The sequence below is a fragment of the Ictalurus furcatus genome, chromosome 2 (assembly GCF_023375685.1).
Source record: "Ictalurus furcatus strain D&B chromosome 2, Billie_1.0, whole genome shotgun sequence".
Lineage (NCBI taxonomy): Eukaryota > Metazoa > Chordata > Actinopteri > Siluriformes > Ictaluridae > Ictalurus > Ictalurus furcatus.
In genome coordinates this window covers 15965849-15987876 of record NC_071256.1, presented here as the reverse complement: position 1 = coordinate 15987876, position 22028 = coordinate 15965849, and the positions used below count along the sequence as shown (strand labels likewise).

The window sequence follows — 22028 nt, the reverse complement described above, 5'->3', positions numbered from 1 at the left end:
TAATATCTAGCATTTTTGCTTATAATATTTTACAACGTTTATAGAGTTTTATACGTTTGTAACTGTATAGAGGGTTAGCTCGAGCTGCGTTTGTTAGACATGACATTTATCATGGCAGTATTTCAAGTTAAAGAAGAACTCGACCTAAAAACACATTAATTATGATTATATTGAAATATTTGTGATGTGTTGAGTAATTCTGTTGCTAATTTGTTAGTTGGTGCTGTAATGCTTTTATGTCACTGTAAGAAGTCTTAGGTTGTTCCACGCTGACATCACAAGGTGACATTAGCCCTATTCAGATTGGATTAATTTACCAAGGGAGCATCAGTAAGATGTTAAGGTCATAAGGTTCCATAATGACAAACGTCTCATATCCGGACAGAAATAAAGTTCCCACAGGACGAGCGAGTTTCTTGCAGGTTGTATTTTCTACTTATGGATGTTTGCGCCACATGGGCATATGATCACGCTCAATTCACAACATGGCTTCTATTCGGTTGAGGATGCACTGGACTAGAGAAGTGATACTGGCTCTTATTTCAAGGTTCCAGCAACAATTTGAAAATACAATAAAAGAATCACAAAGTATACAAGAATCATCAATTCTTCATTTCGCAATTTGGGAAGTGTTTAATATCTGAGGGAGCGTCACTGATACACATTCTACGAGACTAAATACAGCAAATAGCAGCAGTCAAACGTCTTTTGTTTTGTTTGTGAGGCGACGTCTGCATAGAAATTCATGGACATGTGTATCCAAAACAGCAAGAGCTTATTTCTCACTCACCATTTTCCATGTGCAGTCTCATGCTAATGATACAGTCCCCTCCGAATCTACTGGAATGACAAGGCCAATTCATTTGTTTACATTTATTTTTGCTGTAGACTGAATACATTTGGGTTTGAGATCAATGATGAATATGAGAAGAGAGTTTAGAATTTCAACTTTAATTTCTTGGTATTTATCAGTCTGTACAGGATTTCTCTGCTTTTTTTTGTGATTTTTGTGGCCAAAAATGCTTGATTTTGCTGCGGCTTTTTTCAAAATTTGCTATGCGATTTGTGAAATTTTTTGTACTTTTTTTGCAGAAAACCTCTCGAATTTGCATTGATGTTTGTTGATAAATGAGACATTTTAGCTGTACTCATGTTCGACGCACGTGAATCAAAGAGGGCTTTGGCTGAATGCGCGTTGTGATGATGTCACATGACGCGTGTGGGCCCAAATTGTTGGAAAATCTGCTGTAATTTTGAAAAATTGCAAGCTCCTCCGAATATGTAGATGTGTTAAATGTAGATGTGTTAAATGACATAGAACATTTTGTATCACACCACCCAATTTGTAGGTGAAAAAAATATTGGAATATGTGACTTATTACTTGTTACCCAGGTGTGTCCTGTTATGTTGATTGTTTAAACAATAAATAGCTCCGAACATCTACTCTTGGTTTTAGCGTTCAGTTTCACCTGTGAAGACTGCATTTGTTGTTAAAACGGATAAGCCAACATGAAGATGAGAGCTGTCTATGGGAGAAAAGCAAGCCATTTTGAAGCTGAGGAAAGAGGGAAAATCAATCCAAGGCATTGCACAAACATTGGGCATAGTCAGTACAACAATTTGGAATGTCCTGTAAAAGTATGAAACTATGGTGTACTGAGCCACAGACACCAAAGAGCTGATGAAAGAAATATTGTGAGAGCTGTGAAGAAAAACCCCAAAACAACAGTCAGTGACATCACCAACAACCTCCAGAGGGCAGGAGTGAAGGTATCACAATCCATCCGTAAGAATCAGAAAGCAAGATTGGAATTCATGAAGAAAGTCAGAGATGAGCCATAAGCTCTGGAACCAAGATTTACCTCTACCAAAGTGATGGAAAGGCAAAATGAGGAGAAAGAAAGGATCTGATCCAAAATATAGAAGCTTATCTTTGAAACAGACGGAGGTAGAGTTATGGTTTGGGCTTGCATAGCTGCTTCTGGAAAAGCCTCACTAATCTTTGTTTATGATGTAAAAGTGGAAGACTGGCCAAGTCAATCAACAAACCTTAACCCTCCTATTATGTTGGAGAAAAAAGTTACATCCATTATGTTATCTGTCAAAATGACTTACACAGTTTAAATACACACAAAAACAGCAAAGAACAGCTTAAAACAGTACAGCTTTATTAAGGCTCATCTGAGACGAGCCATAAGAAGAAATATTTGCATATAGGTTTACAAATGAGGAAAGTCAAAAAATTTCAAAGACAAAAAGAGAGATTAACCAGTTTTTCAGGCATCTTAAATGTGGAAATTGAGCCATAACATAATAGGAGGATTAACCAATTGAGCAGCATTTCACATCCTGAAGTGGAGAAACCCCCAAACACATATTCACACACTATGGACTATTTAGAAATGCCAATCAGCCTACAATGAATGTCTTTGTATTGGGATGGAAACCGGAATACCTGGTGGAAAACCCCAATGCACAGGGAGAACATGCAAACATGCAGGTCTGTGCACACATAGCGGAGGCGGGATTCAAACTCCCACCCCTGGAGGTGTGAGGCAAGCATGCTAACCACTAAGCCACTGTGACTTAATTAGATTATCAAAAGATTATCAACAATATTGAGAGATCTCAACACCCATCTTTCTGGTAAATTGTCACCTGGGGTGTATGAGTTGCATGTAGGAGTATTCCATGTCTTTTTACAAATTGGAAAGATTTTTAAAAGAAATTAAATGAAATATTTTGAATTTCAGGTAAGAAGGTTTATCTGCATGACAGGACCAATCCATTAGGTGTTTAGCGAGGGACTCAAAATGGCTATGTAGTTAAAAACATGTTGCACTGGGGGTAATTGCACAGATCACTGTGATGTCAGTGAAAACAAAGGATACAACGCAATTGCACTGAGTTATGATAGAGACTCGGCTCAGCTCGTACAAGATCTACACGATGAAGAACACAATTATGTTTATGGCAGAATTAGCATGAAAGCTGAAGCTTGGAAGCTGAATTGTTTGAAAAGAATGTACAGATGAAATGGTGACAGAGCTGGGCAAACTAATGGACTAAATTGCTGCTGCACTGCACTCTTTAAGTTAAAATGAGGCTGGGGTAATTTCTACTGGTACCACTATCAGGAAAATAGGTAGGAATCCATTAACCCGAGGTGACAACAGACCAACATGAAAGAAGTTTAGTATATACAGATGGAATAAATATATTTTATTAGTTGTAAGTATAGCCATAAAAATAGTTTACATCAAACAACAAAGAAGTGGATCAAACAGTGATTGGTTGTTGGAAACAATGGTGATCAGTGGTTGGTCATTGGGAACTATGGTGATCAGTGATTGGTTGTTGGAAACAAAAGGGGCTCAGTGATTGGTCATAAAGAAGTATGGTGATCAGTGGTTGGTTGTTGGAAGATGGTGTTCAGTGATTGGCTGAAGTGCATGTGGAGTTATAGGTCAAATCTGTTAGGTTAGTTAGGTTAGTATGAGTTCTGCCATAATGAGAAATGTAAAATAAAATAAAAATTATCAAGACTCTGATACATTGACATGGTGAAGTGAAACGTCTGTGGCACAAGTGGAAAAAAATGTAACAGGCAAGTGTTACTAGATCGTAAATGCTAGTGGGAAGGACGGAGCCCAAGTCAGCGTTGGAACACATGCTCCTGTCTATCGAAGCAGATTCAACACAGTTTGTCCTTCCCATAAGTGGATACTTCCTAAACATGAGACAATGAAAGGGAATATCGATATGTATTTATATTTATGATTTTTCTTATATTACACCATGGTTGGAGGCTAATGTGATTTCAATGTGCATCCATATTCCGTAACGGCAAGGTCCACTTCTACCACCCATCAACCATTAAGTCTAATGTACATTAGGCTATTTAATCAAGAATCAGTTAGGTTTATTGATAATCTATTATTAGCTATGTTTCTTTTTTTGTGTGCATGCAAGCTGTGTCAGCTCCACTAGGTGAAAACAAGACATAAGGATTTAAAAAAAAAGATTTTTAGTGGTCCTGTCAAGAGCACACTAAAATAATGGTTTATTATCATTTTAGTTGTTGGAAATTTGAGCATTTTCTGGAAGCTTCAAACCTATAGTATTGTGTGAATTATAAAAAACAACACAGTTTTACAGTCTATCATCTATCAAGAGAGGCACATACACACAGGTACACACGAGAAGTGCATAAAAACGCTCGTGCTGACTCATTTCTGACTCATCACATATGTAAAAAAATTTTTTTTAAACAAATACAAGATTTGCAGGTATAAAATATATGTAATATGTTCTACTTAAAAAAAAAAAACCTGTCACACTGCAGTGAAGCAAAACCATCAGCTGGGCATTTTGAAAGCAAACTTCCACGTTTGTTTCTACTCTTTTTTACATTTACATTTACATTTATTCACTTAGCAGACGCTTTTATCCAAAGCGACTTACAAATGAGAAAGATACAAGCAAAGCGATATCAAGCAGAGAACAATACAAGAAGTGCTACCATACGAGATCTATTAGTTGAATTCCAGAAGAAGCAAAGTGCAGAGTAGAGGTGTAAGTGCATTTTTTTTCTTTTTTTTTTCTTTTTTTTTTTATTATGACTTTGTTAGGTGTCCATAGAAGAGTTGGGTCTTTAGTTGTTTTTTGAAGATGGTGAAGGATTCTGCGGTCCGGATTGAGATTGGAAGTGCATTCCACCACTGAGGAACAGTTAGTGTGAAGGTTTTGGAAAGGGACCTTGCGCCACACTGAGTTGGAACTGCTAAACGTCGGTCGCTAATCGATCGCAGATTGCGAGAGGGAATGTAGGCCTTCAGGAGAGAGTTGAGGTAGGAGGGTGCTGTTCCTGACAAGGTCTTGTAGGTGAGCATCAAGGCCTTGAACTTGATGCGGGCAGCTACAGGAAGCCAGTGGAGGGAGATGAAGAGGGGTGTGACATGGGTTCTCTTGGACTGGTTGAAGACGAGGCGCGCTGCAGCATTCTGAATCATCTCAAGGGGTTTGGTGGAGCTGGCTGGGAGGCCTGAAAGCAGTGAGTTGCAGTATTCCAGTTTAGAGATAACAAGAGCCTGGACTAGAATCTGTGTAGCCTGTTTGGTGATGTAGGGTCGCTGTAGGGACCGCTGACGCTTTTTTCTGCAATCCCTATGCAATCCCTATGCCTTCACATTGTATTAAAGAGTTAATGACGACCTGTTAGCTGGGTAAGTTCTACAAATTTGTTAATGCTCTGATTGGTGACAATATTTCACACTTGAAATAAAAAATAGGAATGACAAAAATGAGCAGGTTTTGGGAGTGCTTGCGTGGTGTGTTGGTGTATTTTGTACACACTTTTTTAGTGGCACAGTGCTGCAGTAAGCATGACAACGCAAGGCGGAAGTGCAGAAGCAGCTTATATTTCATTTTAAAATTATTTAAATTCAGCTTTACTATCCTCCCATTTAACTGCCTATGATTAGACATCGGCTTCACTAAGGTGAAGCCTAACTACTGTACGTCCACAAACCTCTGGCCATATAGTGTAAAGTGAAAGGACTTTTAATTACCATTGCAACCACTAGGAGGAGTTCAAACTCAATAAATATCACAAATGGTTTCAATTTAGTTTCCGGCATTTCTCTCTCTCTCTCTCTCTCTCTCTCTCTCTCTCTCTTTGACGTTATGTTTTAATTTACACTTTAAAGTTGACACTAAAAATAAGACATACTGAAAATAGTTGTAGTTCTTAGTTTATTTGTTTGTTTTAAAATTAGAAGTAACTTCAAAAGAAGTTTGAAGAAACTAAACGCACTTTCATGTCAGAAAATATACACAGCTGAATGAGTACAGTAATATTAGGAAACAAACAAGTTTGTAGAAGTTTAAAGTTAAAGCTTAATTCATATTTTAAACTCGCACAGTAGATAGAAGTAAAAAGAAAATATTTATTTTCCTAAATATTCGTGTGTCGTGTGCAATGGGTAAACCTACAGAAAATTAGATAGACAGACAGACAGATAGATAGATAGATGTATAGATAGATAGATAGATGGATAGATGTACTGAGGTTAGAGGGGCGCGTGCATCACTAGCCGTCTTGAGTACTGAACTGATGACGTGTTTTTGTTCACGCGAGCTTCTTAGAGCGCGAGGCGTACCTTATCTCCCAGTGTAACGGGAAGTAGTGCGTCCTAGAACGCATTACGACGGCTCACGGTCTCTTTTATAACTTTCCTTGGACTAACATTTCCTCTTCTTTTTTTTTTTTATACCGTGGGGTTCTTTTAAAACTGTTGGAGAACCGTACCGAAAAGGACGACAAGTTGCCTGAAGGAAAAGCGGATTAAAGTTCGTTCAAGTCACGAGTAATTTAGCTAAGCTAGCTAGTTAGCCGAGTGAGCATGCTAACGCTAATGAAGCAGTGACATGTAACAGTTTTTTTTTGTTTTGTTTTTTTTGTTTTTTAAACAGCATATGTTATGGTAATGGGTTTTAGAAAACGAGTAACGAGTAACGTTATTTAGTGTTGTTTTTTTTTTTTTTGGTAACATTATATAGACCGACCGGCTGTATAGAAAACTAATAAATGTTTGTTGAACAGGAAGTGAGGTAGGTAAATTGGATTAAAAAAAGGTCAAAACTGTAGTATTTATCTTTGTTTTATTATTATTGTTTTTTTTGTTGTTGTTGTTGTTTTTTTTTTTTTTTTTAGCAATTTCCTTGCAAACACTGGATTTTCTTTTTCTTGATTGTACAGTGCCAAATCAAGCGAGGTGTATGTAGATGTAGTATTTATTTTGATGTAGCCGCTTTATTTAGTTAGATATTACTCTGTAATTTACATCAACACATAGCTAGCTAGACTTAGAGTAACAGGTCTTGCTTATTCGCCTTTTGCTTTTTTCTGTTTTTGTTGTTATTGTTTTTTTTTGTTTGTTTTTTTAAATTTATTTAAAGATGCGCGATCCAAATGTGAATTTTAATTTCCTCCATAAGACCTGCACTCTTGTTGTGCTCCTTTGCTTCCTGCACATCTTTGTCACTGTAGTTTATTATGTCAGATCGCTGGACTTCAGACAATCATTTGTACAAAACCAGCAACAAATCCACCAGGTCCAGAGGAAACTGGAAGCGCATACAGGAAGCACCGAAGAACCAAAGACAAGCAGCACTTTAGCTTCTAACAGCACTGTTAAAGAGAAAGAGCTGGAAAAATGCCCTGATCCGTCTCCTTTGCTTGGTATGAAACCTTTTTAAACCTCTTATGATTGTGTTTAGACAACGTTTGCTCAAATGTGGTCATATATTGTCAAAGTTTTCCAATTTCCAATGTTTTTTCGCTGACCCCAGGTTTCACATCTGACATGGGTGAAATTACCTGCACTTACATCACCGAACAATCCAGATTTTTTTCCTCACTGTTTTATGACACAGGTCGGATATTGTTGTATATTCGTTAGTTCACATGCTGAATCCGAACCATATCTGCATTTGACTCCCATCAAACATCACACTTGAATCGTGCAGGGTCGTCAGTGTAGTCCCTTCATTATCCTGGGACACACTGGGTGTGAGGTGGAATACACTCCACACCATTCACGCACACATTCTCACCTAGGGGCAGTTCACTTATTTGCATGTATTTGGACAATGGGAGGAACCTGGAGAAGCCAGAGGACACTGATATCGAAGAACATGAAACTCCTTGCAGAGCGTAACCTCAGGATTGAGCTCAAATCGAGGATGTGTGAAGTGATAATGATAACCCCTTTGCCACAGTGTCCTTGTCAGCTCAGGCTCATGAACAACTTCAATTGGTGTGCTAATGTTTGGGCATACAGGGCTATGAAAAAGCTTCTTCTAGTATAAAACTAGGTGTAATGAATCAGATTTTAGCTAACACTGTTTGTACACTGTAAAGAATTATTTTTTATATCCAGTTTGACCAACTTTTATTTCTTAAATACGTTTACACATGAGGCTGTGCAAATATATTGTTTAGTATTCCTTAACTTCGTCCAGGAACATTTTCTGCAGGTATGGCACCAGTGTGCTTAAAAAGCAAACCGTATCGTTTCAGAGAAATTAACACACAGTCTTTAATCATGAGTTGATACGGAGTCAGAAAGAGAAACGTCTATCTTGTTGCCTGTCCTTTGTCAAACATTGTATCAGTCAGTTCAAGTGACATGCTTAATCATGGTGATATAATCATGTGCTTGTCAAACAAAGAAAGATTTGTTTTTGCAAAGAAAACTTATCTGATTACAAGCAGTTGTGACAGTATCTTTACATGGACAACAATATTAAAATAATACTCTGATTAAGAAACTACCATGTAAACGACGATTATTGATTAATCTGACTATAGTCATACTCGAAGTAAACACAAATCAAATAAAGGCGTGTGGAGTATTCCTGTTTTAGTCGCATTATCGAAGTGTGCATTATAGACATGTACACACCTTAATCACACTATTAATGTAGTGTGGGAGTTTTCACCACATTTTGCGACAGGATACATACATACACACGGCAGTGCTCAACCGTTTGACAGCAAGCAAGAGAGCACGGCTATGTCCGAAACCGCGTACTTACCTACTGTATAGTAGGCGAAATACATGTATTTCGGCTACTGTATAGTAGGTAAGAACGTGCTTTCGGATGCAGCTGATGGCTTCAAGCAGTCGTCTATTTGCACGTATCACATGACCAATATTTAACTGCACTTGAAGCTTTCGTAAAATAAAAAATGAAACACCCAAAACTGTATACGGTACCATAATGAAGACGAACTGTATGTTGATTGTACGTGAAATTCTGGAGGGAACGTCGGACGGCATAGCATGAGGACGTAATGATGTGCTGTTAATCGATTTATGTTCTATAACATGTAAAATGGGAATATGAAAGGATTATTCTAAAAGCAACTCATGTAAACACCTTAACCACAGTATTGTCTTATTCAGAATAAGGTTAATAATGAGATTACTCCTGTCCATGTAAATGTAGTTAGTGAGTGTGTCTACATGCACAAAATTATCTAATCAGGTTTTGGCAATAATTCTTTTCTAAAAAAAAAAAACAATAATAAATCAGCATTGGTGGTTAAAGCACGATAAGTGCAGCTGGAAATGATAAGATCTCTTGTGCAGGGTTATATTTAAAGCGGGACAATCAATACATGAATAATGATGCGTAACCATACAATATATTGGTTGTATGGTTATGGTTGTAAATTAATAAATGACTCCTGAAATTTAAAATGCATTTCCTGGAGATTTTTTGGAGATTACGTTGTTGATTTGTTCTAGATATGACACATTCCCCAACTCTCTGAATGACATCTCAAATGTTGGTACTGTTCCTGATTTCCAGTGTTCTAACATCAAGTTTCTAGCCAGTATTGTACTCTAAGGAGTGGATACTGCCTCAGATCTGTTCATTATAATGTCTAAAGTCCCTGCAGCAAGTGATTGGAGGAACTGTACTGATCTCCATCTTAAAAGCTGTGGATAAATGTTGAAATAGAATTTTTCTTCTATCAACACATTTATATGCACTTAAGTGATATGGTAATGGGAAAAGTGATTGTGTTGATTCATGATTAATTGTTGATATTGGGGAAAGAGGAACCAGTGTTGATGCAGTCAACCTTATAGTTCTTTTCCTTGATGCTGGTTTGGTTCCATCAAAGGTACAGCTTTTGTATGTGTTTTCACCTGGGAAGGAGCATGTGGTATGGTAGGCTGATGTAGGCTGAGATATTTGTCACTCATACAGGGCGCACGGTGGCTTAGTGGTTAGCACATTCACCTCACACCCCCAGGGTCGGGGTTCGATTCCCACCGGGGCCCTGTGTGTGCGGAGTTTGCATGTTTCCTCCGGGTACTCCGGTTTCCTCCCCCAGTCCAAAGACATGCATGGTAGGCTGATTGGCATGTCCAAAGTGTCCGTAGTGTATGAATGGGTGTGTGAATGTTTGTGATTGTGCTTCCTGGGATAGGCTCCAGGTTCCCTGTGACCCTGAAAAGGATAAGTGGTATAGAAGATGGACGGATGGACATTATAGAACAATGAAATTCTTTTATTCACATATCCCAGCTTGTTAGGAAGCTAGGGTCAGAGTGCAGGGTCAGCTATGATGCAGCATCCCTTGAGCAGAGAGGGTTAACAGTGGCGGTGTTGTGGTTTGGACCCCCAATCTTCAGATCATTAACCTGGAACTTTAGCTGTTTAGCCACCACTGCTCTTAATGGTGCCACCCCAGCAACATGGAAATGTACAGTCTGGCGCCTTCATTTCTGAGGGTGTGGAATTATTGGCACGCTTGGTAAGAACTGTTGAAGTTAAGTGAAGTCGTGCTTTATTGTCATCTCAACCATACACGCCGTATGCCAAATGTTTGTGGACACATGACCCACACACTCCATTCCAATACCCTGGCTGTTAATATGGACTTGGTCCCCTCTTTGCTGCTATAACAGCCTCCACTCTGCTGGGAAAGCTTTCCACTAATGTTCTTATGCACTGACTTTGCTAAACCATTCCTTTATGGACCTTGCTTTGTGCACAGTGACATTGTCTTTCTGGAACAAGACTGGGCCTTTTAGTCACAGTAATTTGTGTGCTTCCAGATTAGTGGCAACACTTTAGGGAAGGTACAAATATGGCTATCAAGGTCATTTGTCCACATACTTTTGGCCATGTAGTGTAATTAGCTTAATCCCACAATTCAACCTTTTATTTGAACTAAATTCAGTCTAAGAAAATTAAAAGGTTTTTATCACAAATACAATTATTGGCACCCCTGCATTTACTACTTTGTGCCACCTCCCTTTGTCAGCATAACAGTACAAAGCCTACTCCTATAATCCTTGATGAGATCAGAGAATAGAGCCTGAAGATTTTGAAAACTCTCCTCTATACAGAATCCAACCACATCTTCCAGTCCTAGGTTCTCTCTTGTGAGCTCTCCTTTTCTGCTCCCCACATAGGTTTAGGTCAGGGAACTGGGATGGCTCTGTGAAAAGCTTGATTCTGTGGTCATTGAACCAGTTTGGTGTGGGTTTGGACTCATGTTTTGGGTCATCGTCCTGCTGGAAGATCTAACTAACCTACAACTGACGGAGGAGTAGCAGATCTGCAAATAAACAAAAAACAGTCTTGACTTCTTTAAAAAAGAAATACAAGACTGGATTAGGTAGCTGAATTAAAAATCTGTAATGTGTTAGTTGCATTAAGAAAATAAAACACTGTTGCTTTCAACAACATTAATCAGTGCAGCTCCTTACAAGCCACTCCCACCTAGCTACTGGCTTCACTATTTCACCATGCCAAGCATTGCATTTGGATACCATCTCTTCAAACACTTTCAACTCGTTAACAGGTCCAGGCTCCTGCCAGTTTCCACTGACTATATACTTTTGGATAATCTCTAGTGGGCAGCTGGTTCAGTAGTATCTGTACTGGAGAGTGACCACCAAGGCCAACAAACTGCACTTTCAGTATGTAATGGCAAAAAAATGAAGGATCTAGGCAAGTTGAGTGGGGAAAATACAATGTACGAGCCAAAAGTGGTTTTCATCTTAAAGGTAATTTCCTTCAGGGAGAGAAAAAATTCTGTAAAATGCTTGCTCAGTGTCTAGCAGCCATACAGTCAAATGGCTCCAAAATAATCCTTTGGTTGTAAGAAGTAGTATTGAAGGGCATGTTGCAATTGAGAAACCAATTATTGCAGAAAGGCAACACAAGAGCCTTTACTACTCTCAAGATCATACAACAACCAGAGGCACAACATTTTATAGAAAAATTAGTTTTTAATATTTTTTAAATTTTAATTAGTTTTAAAAATTAATTTTAAATCTTTTTGTTTGTTTGTTTCTAGTATGTCAGGAACATTATTGGAATATGTTTACCTTTAGTTTTAATACTGCAAAAAAAAAAATGTAATAATTCATCCATGCTTTTCTGTAATCTGTTTTTTATTTTTTTTTTAAATCCCTCCAGATTTACCAGGCAGTGTCAGTTAAGATTCATATGTTGATTAGCTCATCTTTGTTTTGTTGTGGAGAAAAATACTCTCTTCTATGGAAGCCCTGAGCAGCCATGCATTATTAATTTTTTTTCTTTCTTGTATTCTCGTGATCTTGACTTAAATTTTCTGTGTACTCGACATCCATCTTCCCGAAGTCAGTGGGGTTTTTTTAATGGGTTTTTGGTTAAATGCCTGAAATAAGGTCTGTGGTTAACACAAACTCAAGATATGTTCACATTTTATACTATGACATAAAATACATCAGTAATACCCCACTCGTGTTTTTTGAAAGCTTTTACGTGTCTTGAAAAAGTGGCTAAATGGTATTACAGAGGTTCTTGGGGACATTAAACGTCATCACGCCGAACAAGAAAACTCATCTGCTACAGCCTCTTTGTTTTTATACTCGTGCTCTTGCGAGCTGTTCCAACTCAAACTTTCCAACTTGTAGATTTATTAGTTTATAGTGTAGTGTAGTAACAATTGTAGTGTTTTTTTTTTTTTTTAAATAAAGACTGAAAGAGTTGTCGGAAGCGTAGCAGTGGTGACGTTGAAGTCATGCGACCGTGGTGTAGTTCGTTTATAGCCTAACATTAGCGTTTTACTTCTGCCGATTGTATTTAGGCTTCAAAATCCATATAAGTTGATTTGTGAAGATTATCTTAATGAAAAAAACATGTAAGAATCATAAACTTTTGTTGGTCACAGAGTTTATTTTCTGCAATAATCCAAAAGCCAATGGAAAAATCCTATTGGTTTTTTTGTCTAGGGAACCATGGTGATGCTAACTTCTGGGGTGGCCTACAAAAATACTTCATCCCGGCAGGACGACTTCTACTTTAGTGTCCCACACTTGAGAAGGGGACACCCCTCTCTCCTAATGCGGAGATAAAGCCCATTTCTACATTATATATTCCATTACACTTATGATGGCAAAGATGCCAACGTGCATAAAACACCAGTCACATTCACAAGGCACGAGATTTTCTCGTGATAAAATTATGTTGTGTGTAAACAGCTTTTGGTTATGTCAAGATCATGTGAAAACAACAACAAAAAAACATTAATAATGCCTGGCAGCTTAGGGCTTCCATATGTTTTGTCATATTTCTGACTACTTCAGTGTTAAATTGTATAAAGGTTGATTCCTCATGCTGTATCTTTGAGAAAATGACTGACTGGTAAAACAGCGTGATCTCGACCATTCAAACACACTGCAGAAATAATAAGATCCAGACTATAGTACAAAAATAGCCTTGTTGTGAAATGTGGAGTGTTTCACAATTTTAGATGTCACTGATTTAAAGTCTCTTTATATTCATGTTTATAGACACAATGATTTGCGGTGACCCAAAACTGACAACATTTGAAACGCCAAATCTTTTTAGATGAAAAGCAACTTGTGCATCCAAATGACACATGATTTGGTGTTCACATGATCTCCTGAGTTTTCACAGTAGTATTGTGTGTGTGTGTGATGTGAAGTGAATTCAGTCCTGTCGTCATAGCATTCAATTGTATGTTTAAGTTGCGCTGCCTGTGAAAGCTAAACTTGACTTAAGCTTCTGAGAGAGTTTTGTATTCCAGGTCAACACAGGATTTGTGCAGATCATTTTTTTGTTGCTACATTAGGATCCAAAGGTCACAGGCATCTATGAGGACCTACATTTATCTAACTGTTTATTTAAAAAAATATATATTTAATCAGAGACACATTTGTGGCTGAAAAATAAATCTATTCTAATCACACCTCAGTTTTTCCATTTTGCGCTAATCCTCAAGAACTGTGCTATCATCTCGCTTATTTTAATTGAGTAAAGACACTTTTGAAGTTATATTAATGAAGAATGATGGACTATTTCTTGATAAATACACCTGAATGACATGTATGTTTAAACTCTTGGTTTTATTTGCAATTTTTTTTCGATATTTATACAATTTTAAATGGCTGTCCGATCGCAATGCACTTTTTGAAAGTAGAATCGATAATGGAAGTGAATTTTTAACCTATTTCCTATTAACTGACATATCAAAATGCTTGATCAAAACCATTCCTTTATGTGAAGTTAATTTTCACTGAACAGCATTGGGTACCAGAGTTTCCTCTGAGTTTCATGGGAGAGATTCAACAAATTAAGCCTGCAGCACAGAAAAAGTTGATTCAGTGCTGGAAAATCAATAGTGCATGACTTCTGAAGCCTGCAACTTTTATGCTCATCTGACATCTTGGTGCCTTTAGAATGGGTTTTCTCAGCCTCCAGTCCAATTGTGTAAGGACATAAATCTTTTTAGGTAGGGAATTTTGTTCCTATCTATAACTCCATAACAGCATCGTGAAAGCACGGAGTCAGTGTCAGTCTTGCTCTTTCAGTTTGTGGTTAATCATGTTTCAGTTCAGTAAGCCAGCCAATAGGTAGTTTCTGGAATAAATGTGCAAGCTAACGTTGGCTTATATCCAAGCTTCTGATCTGTGTGTCAAGTACTTAAGGTACTGATGTTCCTTAAAATCAATATATATATATATATATTTTTTTTTATAGCTCTGCTTTTTTTTTTCTTTACATAACACTGAAGAACTGTTATTGACACATCATAAATTCAATAGCTAGTCCACTAGAATGCAAATGAAAGCTACGATGTGCTGCCAAGTCCCATGTTTTGGTTGAAAACTTAATTGATGCGGCTGAAAAGTTGTAGTTGACGTAATATAACAACATATGGTAAGCTAGTTAAGTGTATTAATAAAGACCAAAGTCCTTTTCTGCGTCTAAAAAAAGTTTCTGATGGAGCACACAGCTGTGGTGGTCTGTCCTAGCAGCACATGTAATCACTCAGTGTGTTTACATGGACAACAATAATCCACTATTAACCCAATTAAGACAATTCTCTGATTAAGAAACTACCATGTAAACAGCAATTTTTAATTACCTTAATCTGATTAAGGTTATACTCAAAGTAAACACAAATCGAATTAGGACATGTGGAGTACTCCTGTTTTAGTCGCATTATGGACGTGTATTACAGACATGTAAACACCTTAATCACATTATTAACGTTGTGTGAGTTTTCACCGCGTTTTGCAACAGGACACGATCACACACGGCAGTGCTCAACCATTTTACTGCAAACAAGAGAGTTCGGCTGTGTCCCAAACCGCATACTTGCCTAATATAGGCCTATAGCTGGCGAAATACATGTATCTCGGCTACTATACAGTAGGTAAGTAGGCGGTTTGGGACGCAGCCCATGGCTTCAAGCAGTCGTCTATTAGCACGTATAGCATGACAAATAATTGACTGCATTGGAAGCGTTCGTAAAAATTTTTTTAAATAAAAACACCCAAAACTATATATACGGTACCATAACGAAGACAAACTGTATGTTAATACGTGAAATTCTGGAGGGACGGCGTGGTGCGGTGACGTAATGACGTGTGCTGTTAATCTAATTATATTCTAGAACATGTAAAACGGGAACATGAAAGGAGTATTCTAAAAGCGACTCATGTAAACACCTCGATCACATTATTATCTTACTCAGAGTTAGGTCAATAATTAGATTACTGCTGTCCATGTAAACGTAGTCAGGGTTTCAACGTACCTCAGATCTTCTCTGCCAGTGTGCATAGTGCAGCGAGTGGTGGAATCAACCTGGGTTATGTCAATAGGAGCTTTGATTAACATAGCATTACTCTCTCTCCCCAACAACTAAAGAGTTTTTTCAGTCATCGTGTATCTTCCCAACATAGGGCATTATCTAAATCAAGTAAATAAGCAGATCTTAAGGTCAGCATGAGGTTCTGTGGTATGTGAACAACCTGATTGAATTCAAATGAGTGAATAAATAAAATAGAATAGAGTACACGTAGAAATTACATGTTGGCAACTTAACAAGCCATTAACTTCTTCCTTTCCCTCTTAAGTATGAATTTGCATGTATGTGTGTCGATGATGGTAATAAAAGCAATGTAACAAGGCAAAAGGCACATCATGGGGCCAAGACGACATTTAAAAAAAAAAAAAAAAGGGCGGTATGTTTAGACACGAGTATTGAAATTTCATTCCAGATCTTCCTGCTTCCAAGAAATTAAAGGCTGTCTAGGGAAAATTATGCTGGGAGTCTGCTGTACTGTACAAATGAACCTCCTGACCCAAGATTGTTGCCATTTTTTTCTCCGCAAACAATCAGTGGGTCCGTCCAAATTTTTTTTTTTTTTTTTTTACTGGAGAATACAGATGAGGCCAAAAAGCTGAATTTAAACCTAGCTGGATGGGAGAAGAAGCCTTTATTTGTCACATATACATTAAAGTACAGTGAAATCCTTTTCGTCGTATATGCCAGCTTGTTAGTAAGTTGGGGTCAGAGTGCAGGGTCAGCCATGATACAGTGCTTCTGGCGAAAAGAAGGTTAAGGGCCTTGCTCAAGGGCCAAAAAGTGGCAGTTTGGCAGTGCAGGAGCTTGAACCTCCTACCTTCTGTTCATTAATCCAGAGCCTTAACTGTTGAGCCACCACTGCACTACTGAGTATGTTTGGATTTTCACTCTCGATCATGTATTGAGAGTGCTGTTGAATTTTGCTTGTTGTCTCCTGTTACCTTGATCATTTTCCGCTCATCTGAGGAGCTTCATGAATTCTACGTATAAGTAGAGAAACATATTATGATTGACAGTTCCAGGGGTTTATGTCAAGGTGTTAAGGCAAATTTAGCAGAACTTCAATGACTAGCCATGAGGCTCAACCCTCTAGCCTTTTGCCTCCAGGAAACACACCTAACACCAAACAGCCCTATGTTTGACAATCTTATTATATAAAAATTTTTTTGAGTCTTATTAAAATTCATATAACACAAATGATAAAATGAACTACATTTTTTTGGACTTTTCACAACATTACGCATAGCTTTAAATGCATGTACAGTATAACGTATATTTTTATGTATATACGTGTGTGTGTGTATATATATGTGTGTGTGTGTATATATGTGTGTGTGTGTGTGTGTGTATGTATATATATATATATATATATATATATATATATATATATATATATATATATATATATATATATATATATAAAAAAACAATATAATAGGGGCTTCATTTATCAATTATGAGTAGTTTTATTTATTTAGTTTATTTTCACAAACTTGTCTCCATGGTATACTTAGTCCCTGACCTAGTCGGCTAGCGTAATTCATGCAAATTACATGATTTGAAGTTGAGGTTTATATTATGTAGTCTTCTAATTGGTAAATTTACACTTTCAGGAGCACGAGTAGGATATGAAGGTTTGTGGGATTTTCTTTAATGCCATTAAGCATTAAGCTTGATGAATGAGGGCCATTGTTAGTAAATTGTTATGGTATAAAAAAAAGTCTGTTTGGAAATGTGGATGAGGAATTTTATATACGTGTAGGGGTTAAAGATCTATAAAGGCAAGACATCCGTGCTGATTGTTAGCATCGCATTAATGGCTGATGTTGCTGTGAAACTAACTAAAGACTGTTCTGTGCTGTTGCAGTGGGTCCACTCCGAGTCGAGTTTTCCACTCCAGTGAGCCTTGATCAGGTGAGGAATGAGAACCCAGCGCTGCAGGAGGGAGGACGCTTCAAACCCAAAGATTGCGTAGCTCTGCAGAAAGTGGCCATCATCATCCCCTTCCGAAAGCGAGACGAGCACCTCAAATTCTGGTTGTATTACCTGCACCCGATCCTGCAGCGGCAGCAGCTCGACTACGGTGTCTACGTCATCAACCAGGTAAGTCCTTCTCAACTCTGTTAATGTGTGTAATTGTATAAAAAAAAAATAAAAAAAATTCAGGTTTTTTGCGATATGTGGTATTATTGAGATTTACTCGTTCATTCATTCATCTTTAGTAACTGCTTTATCCTGACCAGGATAATAAACAAAAATACACTATGGCCAAAAGTATGTGGACACCTGGCCACGACACCCATATGTGCTTGTTGAACATGGCATTATTATGGAGTTAGTATGCTCTTTGCTGTTATAATAGCTTATCTTCTGGGAAGACTTTCCTCTAGATTTTGGAGTGTGTCTGTGGGGATTTGCTCATTCAGCCACAACAGCATTAGTGAGTTCATTAGTGACGTTGGGTGAGGAGGCCTGGGGTGCAGTCGCCATTCCAATTTATTCCAAAGGTGTTCAGTGGGGTTGAGGTCAGGACTCGATGCAGGCCACTCGTGTTCTTCCACTCCAGCCTTGGTAAACCATGTCTTCGTTGACCTTGCTTTGTGCACGGGGACATTATCGTGCTGGAACATGTTTGGGGCCCTTAGTTTAAATGAAGGTAAATTGTAACACTACAGCATACAAAGATATTGTAGACAATCATATGCCTCCAACTTTGTGGCAAAAGTTTGGAGAATGCCCACGTTTGGGGGGTCATGGTCAGGCATCCACATACTTTTGGTCATATAGTGCACACAGGTTCTGGTGGAGACTGCCTGGATACAGTGTGTACTACAGAGATGTTCATTTAGACAAACATGCAAACCATTTTTTAAGAGTAGTAATGCCAGTTTGTTTTTCCACATTAAAGGCAAATGTAGGATTCTGTTTGATAGACAGAAGGTGTGTGAAACAGAACTGTGTCAGAAACAATGCTGTGGTAGTGTAGTAGACCGATTAAGTGTTGGTCAGGCATTATATAGGTGTATTATTCACAAATGAATATGGTAAAAGCCAACAGATGGCTTCAGTAAAGATATCTATTGGTATACTGCTGGCAAAGCTAGTTAAAATTTGCATGCACTTTTATGTGGCTCTGATGGCATTACTTCACGATGACTGATCGGTAGAATCTCTGTAGATTTCTCTTTTTTTTTTCTACTTTTTTTGTGGTTTCACAGCCAGCACAGTGTTATTAAGGTTTGAATTGAAAGTAAAAATTTGGTACTAATGGTACAAACCCTTCATTTGCAAAAGAGTGTGTTTATATTTGCCTTTTCCTCTTTCCAGACTTTTTAACCACACACATTTCCTGTATTGTGTGTTATAGCTATTATCATCTGGTTTACATGTGCATGAAATTATGGTTTCCTTTTCCAAGATCTTGAGAAGTGAATAAAACATACTTACACCTGAGCAATGTCAAACGTTGCTCTTCGTTTCCTCTGAATAGCAAATTTGTACAGGTCTCTTTACAGCATACAGTCCTCTCTCTGAAAGTACTGGAATGGCAAGGCCAGTTCAGTTGTTTTTGATGTAGACTGAAGATATTTGGGTTTGAGATAAAAAGATTGATATGAGATAAGAGGTTAGGATTTCAGTTTTAATTTCCTGGTATTTACATCTAGATCCATTAAAAGGTAGAATAATTTGTAAAACATGGAACATTTTCTATCAGACCACCCAATTTTTAGGTGAGCAAAAATATAGGAACAGATTGAAGTAAATTAAAGTAAACAACACTTAATATTTGGTTGCATATCCTTTGCTTACAATAACTGCATCAAGCCTATGACTCGTTGACGTCACCAAATTGTTGGTTTCTTCTTTTGTGTTGCTTTTCCAGGCTTGTACTGTAGCCTCTTTCAGTTGTTGTTTGTTTCGGGGGGTTTCTCCCTTCAGTCTCCTCTTTATTAGGTGAAATGCTGCTCAACTGGTTTAAGGTCTGGTGATTGACTTGGCCAGTCTAAAACCTTCCATTTTCCCCCCGATAAAGTCCTTTGTTTAGTTTGCAGTAGGGATGTCGCGATACCAAAAATCTAGTAGTCGGTACCGATACCACCAAAACTACACAATACTCGATACCAAAATCGATACCACTGTGTGGTATAAAAAAAAATAATAAAAAATTTAAAAACTCTCCTGGAGGACATCCTCCTCTGGCTGAGAGAGAGAGAGAGGATATTTTAGTTATCAAACACTGTCTAACAATGAGTGGAGGCTACAGTGGAGGTGCACTCCTAAGCGCGCGTGTGCACACCTTATACTCTGAATGCAAGCATTAGTTTAAATTCACTCTCATTGTGGCAGGCCAAAAAGATTTATTAAAAGCATGAACATGTGAATAATTATTAGTCACATTAGGCTACATTTTGCTGACAGGACACGGGCTGAATGGCGATGCATGGTGGCCCGTTAGAAGGTAGTTTATAACACTGCAATGCGTTAGCGTCATTAACAAATAACTGGCTATTGCTAACATTACATGGAGCATAGCGTTAGCTGGTTTCACGGCTACAATGCCAGCTGCCTCAAACAAACATAATATAGGACCGTCTTTCAGGTGCTTCGCCAGATTCCAGGTGTTTCCTCGCTTTGTTTGAAATGAACGATAGCATCGGTTGCACACCGGCTTCAGAGCATCAATTATATGTTCATTGTCATCCGCCTCGAATGAGAAGTATTTCCATATTCCATGTGACTTTTCCTTTCAACGAGTCGGGGTGGAGCTAAACTTCTGTAGTTTTTCCCGTGTGCTTGTAGGCGTTCTTCTTCTTCTTCACCACTTGTGGTCGACTAAAACACTTGTGCGTATTTGCTGCCCCCCCCCTCAGTTCCGGAAGAATTGCAACCCCGGTACCGTCATAACAATCGATACCAACGCTTCTCCAGAAAAACAAGTACTGTCACATTTTAATAATGTTGGTACAGACTTGGTAAAGAAGTATCAGTTCTCATGACATCCCTAGTTGGCAGTGTGTTTTGATCATTGTCTTGCTGCATAATAAAGTTCTTCCTGGTTTGTTTGGATGCATTTCTCTGTAAATTGGAAGACAAAATGTTCCTGTAAATGTCTGAATTCATTCTGTTACTCCCATCATGAGTCACAACATCAATAAAGATTAGCGAGCCTGTTCCAAAAGCAGCCATGCAAGCTTGGGTTTTTCTTCACAGCTCTCACATGGTTTGTCATCAGCTGCTGCTGTTTTTCTTGGCCAACCCATTCATTGTCTGTTGCTCAGTACACCAGTGGTTTCTTTCTTTTTCAAGACATTTCAAATTGTTGTACTGGCTATGCCCAATGTTTGTGCAGTGCCTCTGGTTGATTTTCCCTCTTTTCTGAGCTTCAAAATGGCTTTGTTTTCTCCCATAGACAGCTCTCTGATCTTCATCCTGTGTTATGCTTTTTAACATCAAATTTAGTCTTCACAGGTGAAGACCAAGGCTAAAACCAAGAGTAGATGTCCAGAGCTATTTATTCTTTAAACAGTCAATCTAACAGGACACACCTGGGTAACAAGAAACACCGGTCAGTCTTATGTTCCAGTATTTTTGCTCACCTACAGATTGGGTGGCCTGATGTATGTAATATATTCTATGATTAACACGTCTACATATAAATACCAGGAAACAAAAACTGAAATTCTGAACGCTCTTCTCATGTTCATCTTTTGATCTCAAACTTAAATGTCTTCAGTTTACAGCAAATACATATTACAATACATTACAGCAAATTACCATTCCAGTAGTTTTAGAGGGGATTGTAAACACTTGTCATTTTTATTTCCTTCCTTCTCATAAGCATGGTGTTGAGTGAGGCATTTTTTGTTGATATGCTCACCATTCCATCACAATGCTTTCTTTTGTGCTCTACAATGCAAACACTTCCTTAAACTTGTATGTATGATAGCGAGGGAGTGGCGGAGGATGGGTAAAAAACTGCCATTATGGAAAGAACAAACCTTTCTTTAAATATATGAAACATGGAAAAAAAAAAAAAAAAGCTTTGCTACATATAAAAAAAAAACTTTGCTATGGTAATAAATTATTCCTCTCGCTGTACGTTCAGTAATCACACTTCCATGACCTTTTCCTGGCATGGAAATGGTTTGCAACACTTTAAATAAGCTGAACATGCTGACTGGGCTTGTTGTTCTAGTCGTGTTGACACTAGTTTATGTCCTCCTTTATGGTGTGACTGTAGAAACTGGGATGCATTCATTCACAGTGACTGTTTCCTTCATACAGAGGTCAACTTGACAGATGAACGGTTAAAGTAAAAAGTAGTGGCTCTGT

At 38.0% G+C, this 22028-nt stretch overlaps 1 protein-coding gene across 2 annotated transcripts in view; it reads left to right on the top strand.

Moving 5' to 3' along the window:
- The first annotated feature begins 6049 nt into the window (after positions 1-6049).
- The window catches only part of b4galt1l (DP-Gal:betaGlcNAc beta 1,4- galactosyltransferase, polypeptide 1, like), a 45170-nt gene continuing 29191 nt past the window's right edge, over positions 6050-22028 (top strand). Inside the window, exons 1-3 of one of the 2 annotated variants that reach the window (XM_053650413.1) lie at positions 6050-6613; positions 7066-7244; positions 17563-17798. In XM_053650413.1, coding sequence (XP_053506388.1) covers positions 6591-6613; positions 7066-7244; positions 17563-17798 — 438 coding nt within the window. In that variant the 5' untranslated portion in view covers positions 6050-6590. Of the gene's footprint in view, positions 7245-17562; positions 17799-22028 lie in introns of both variants that reach the window. The other variant, XM_053650405.1, reaches the window with a different exon arrangement.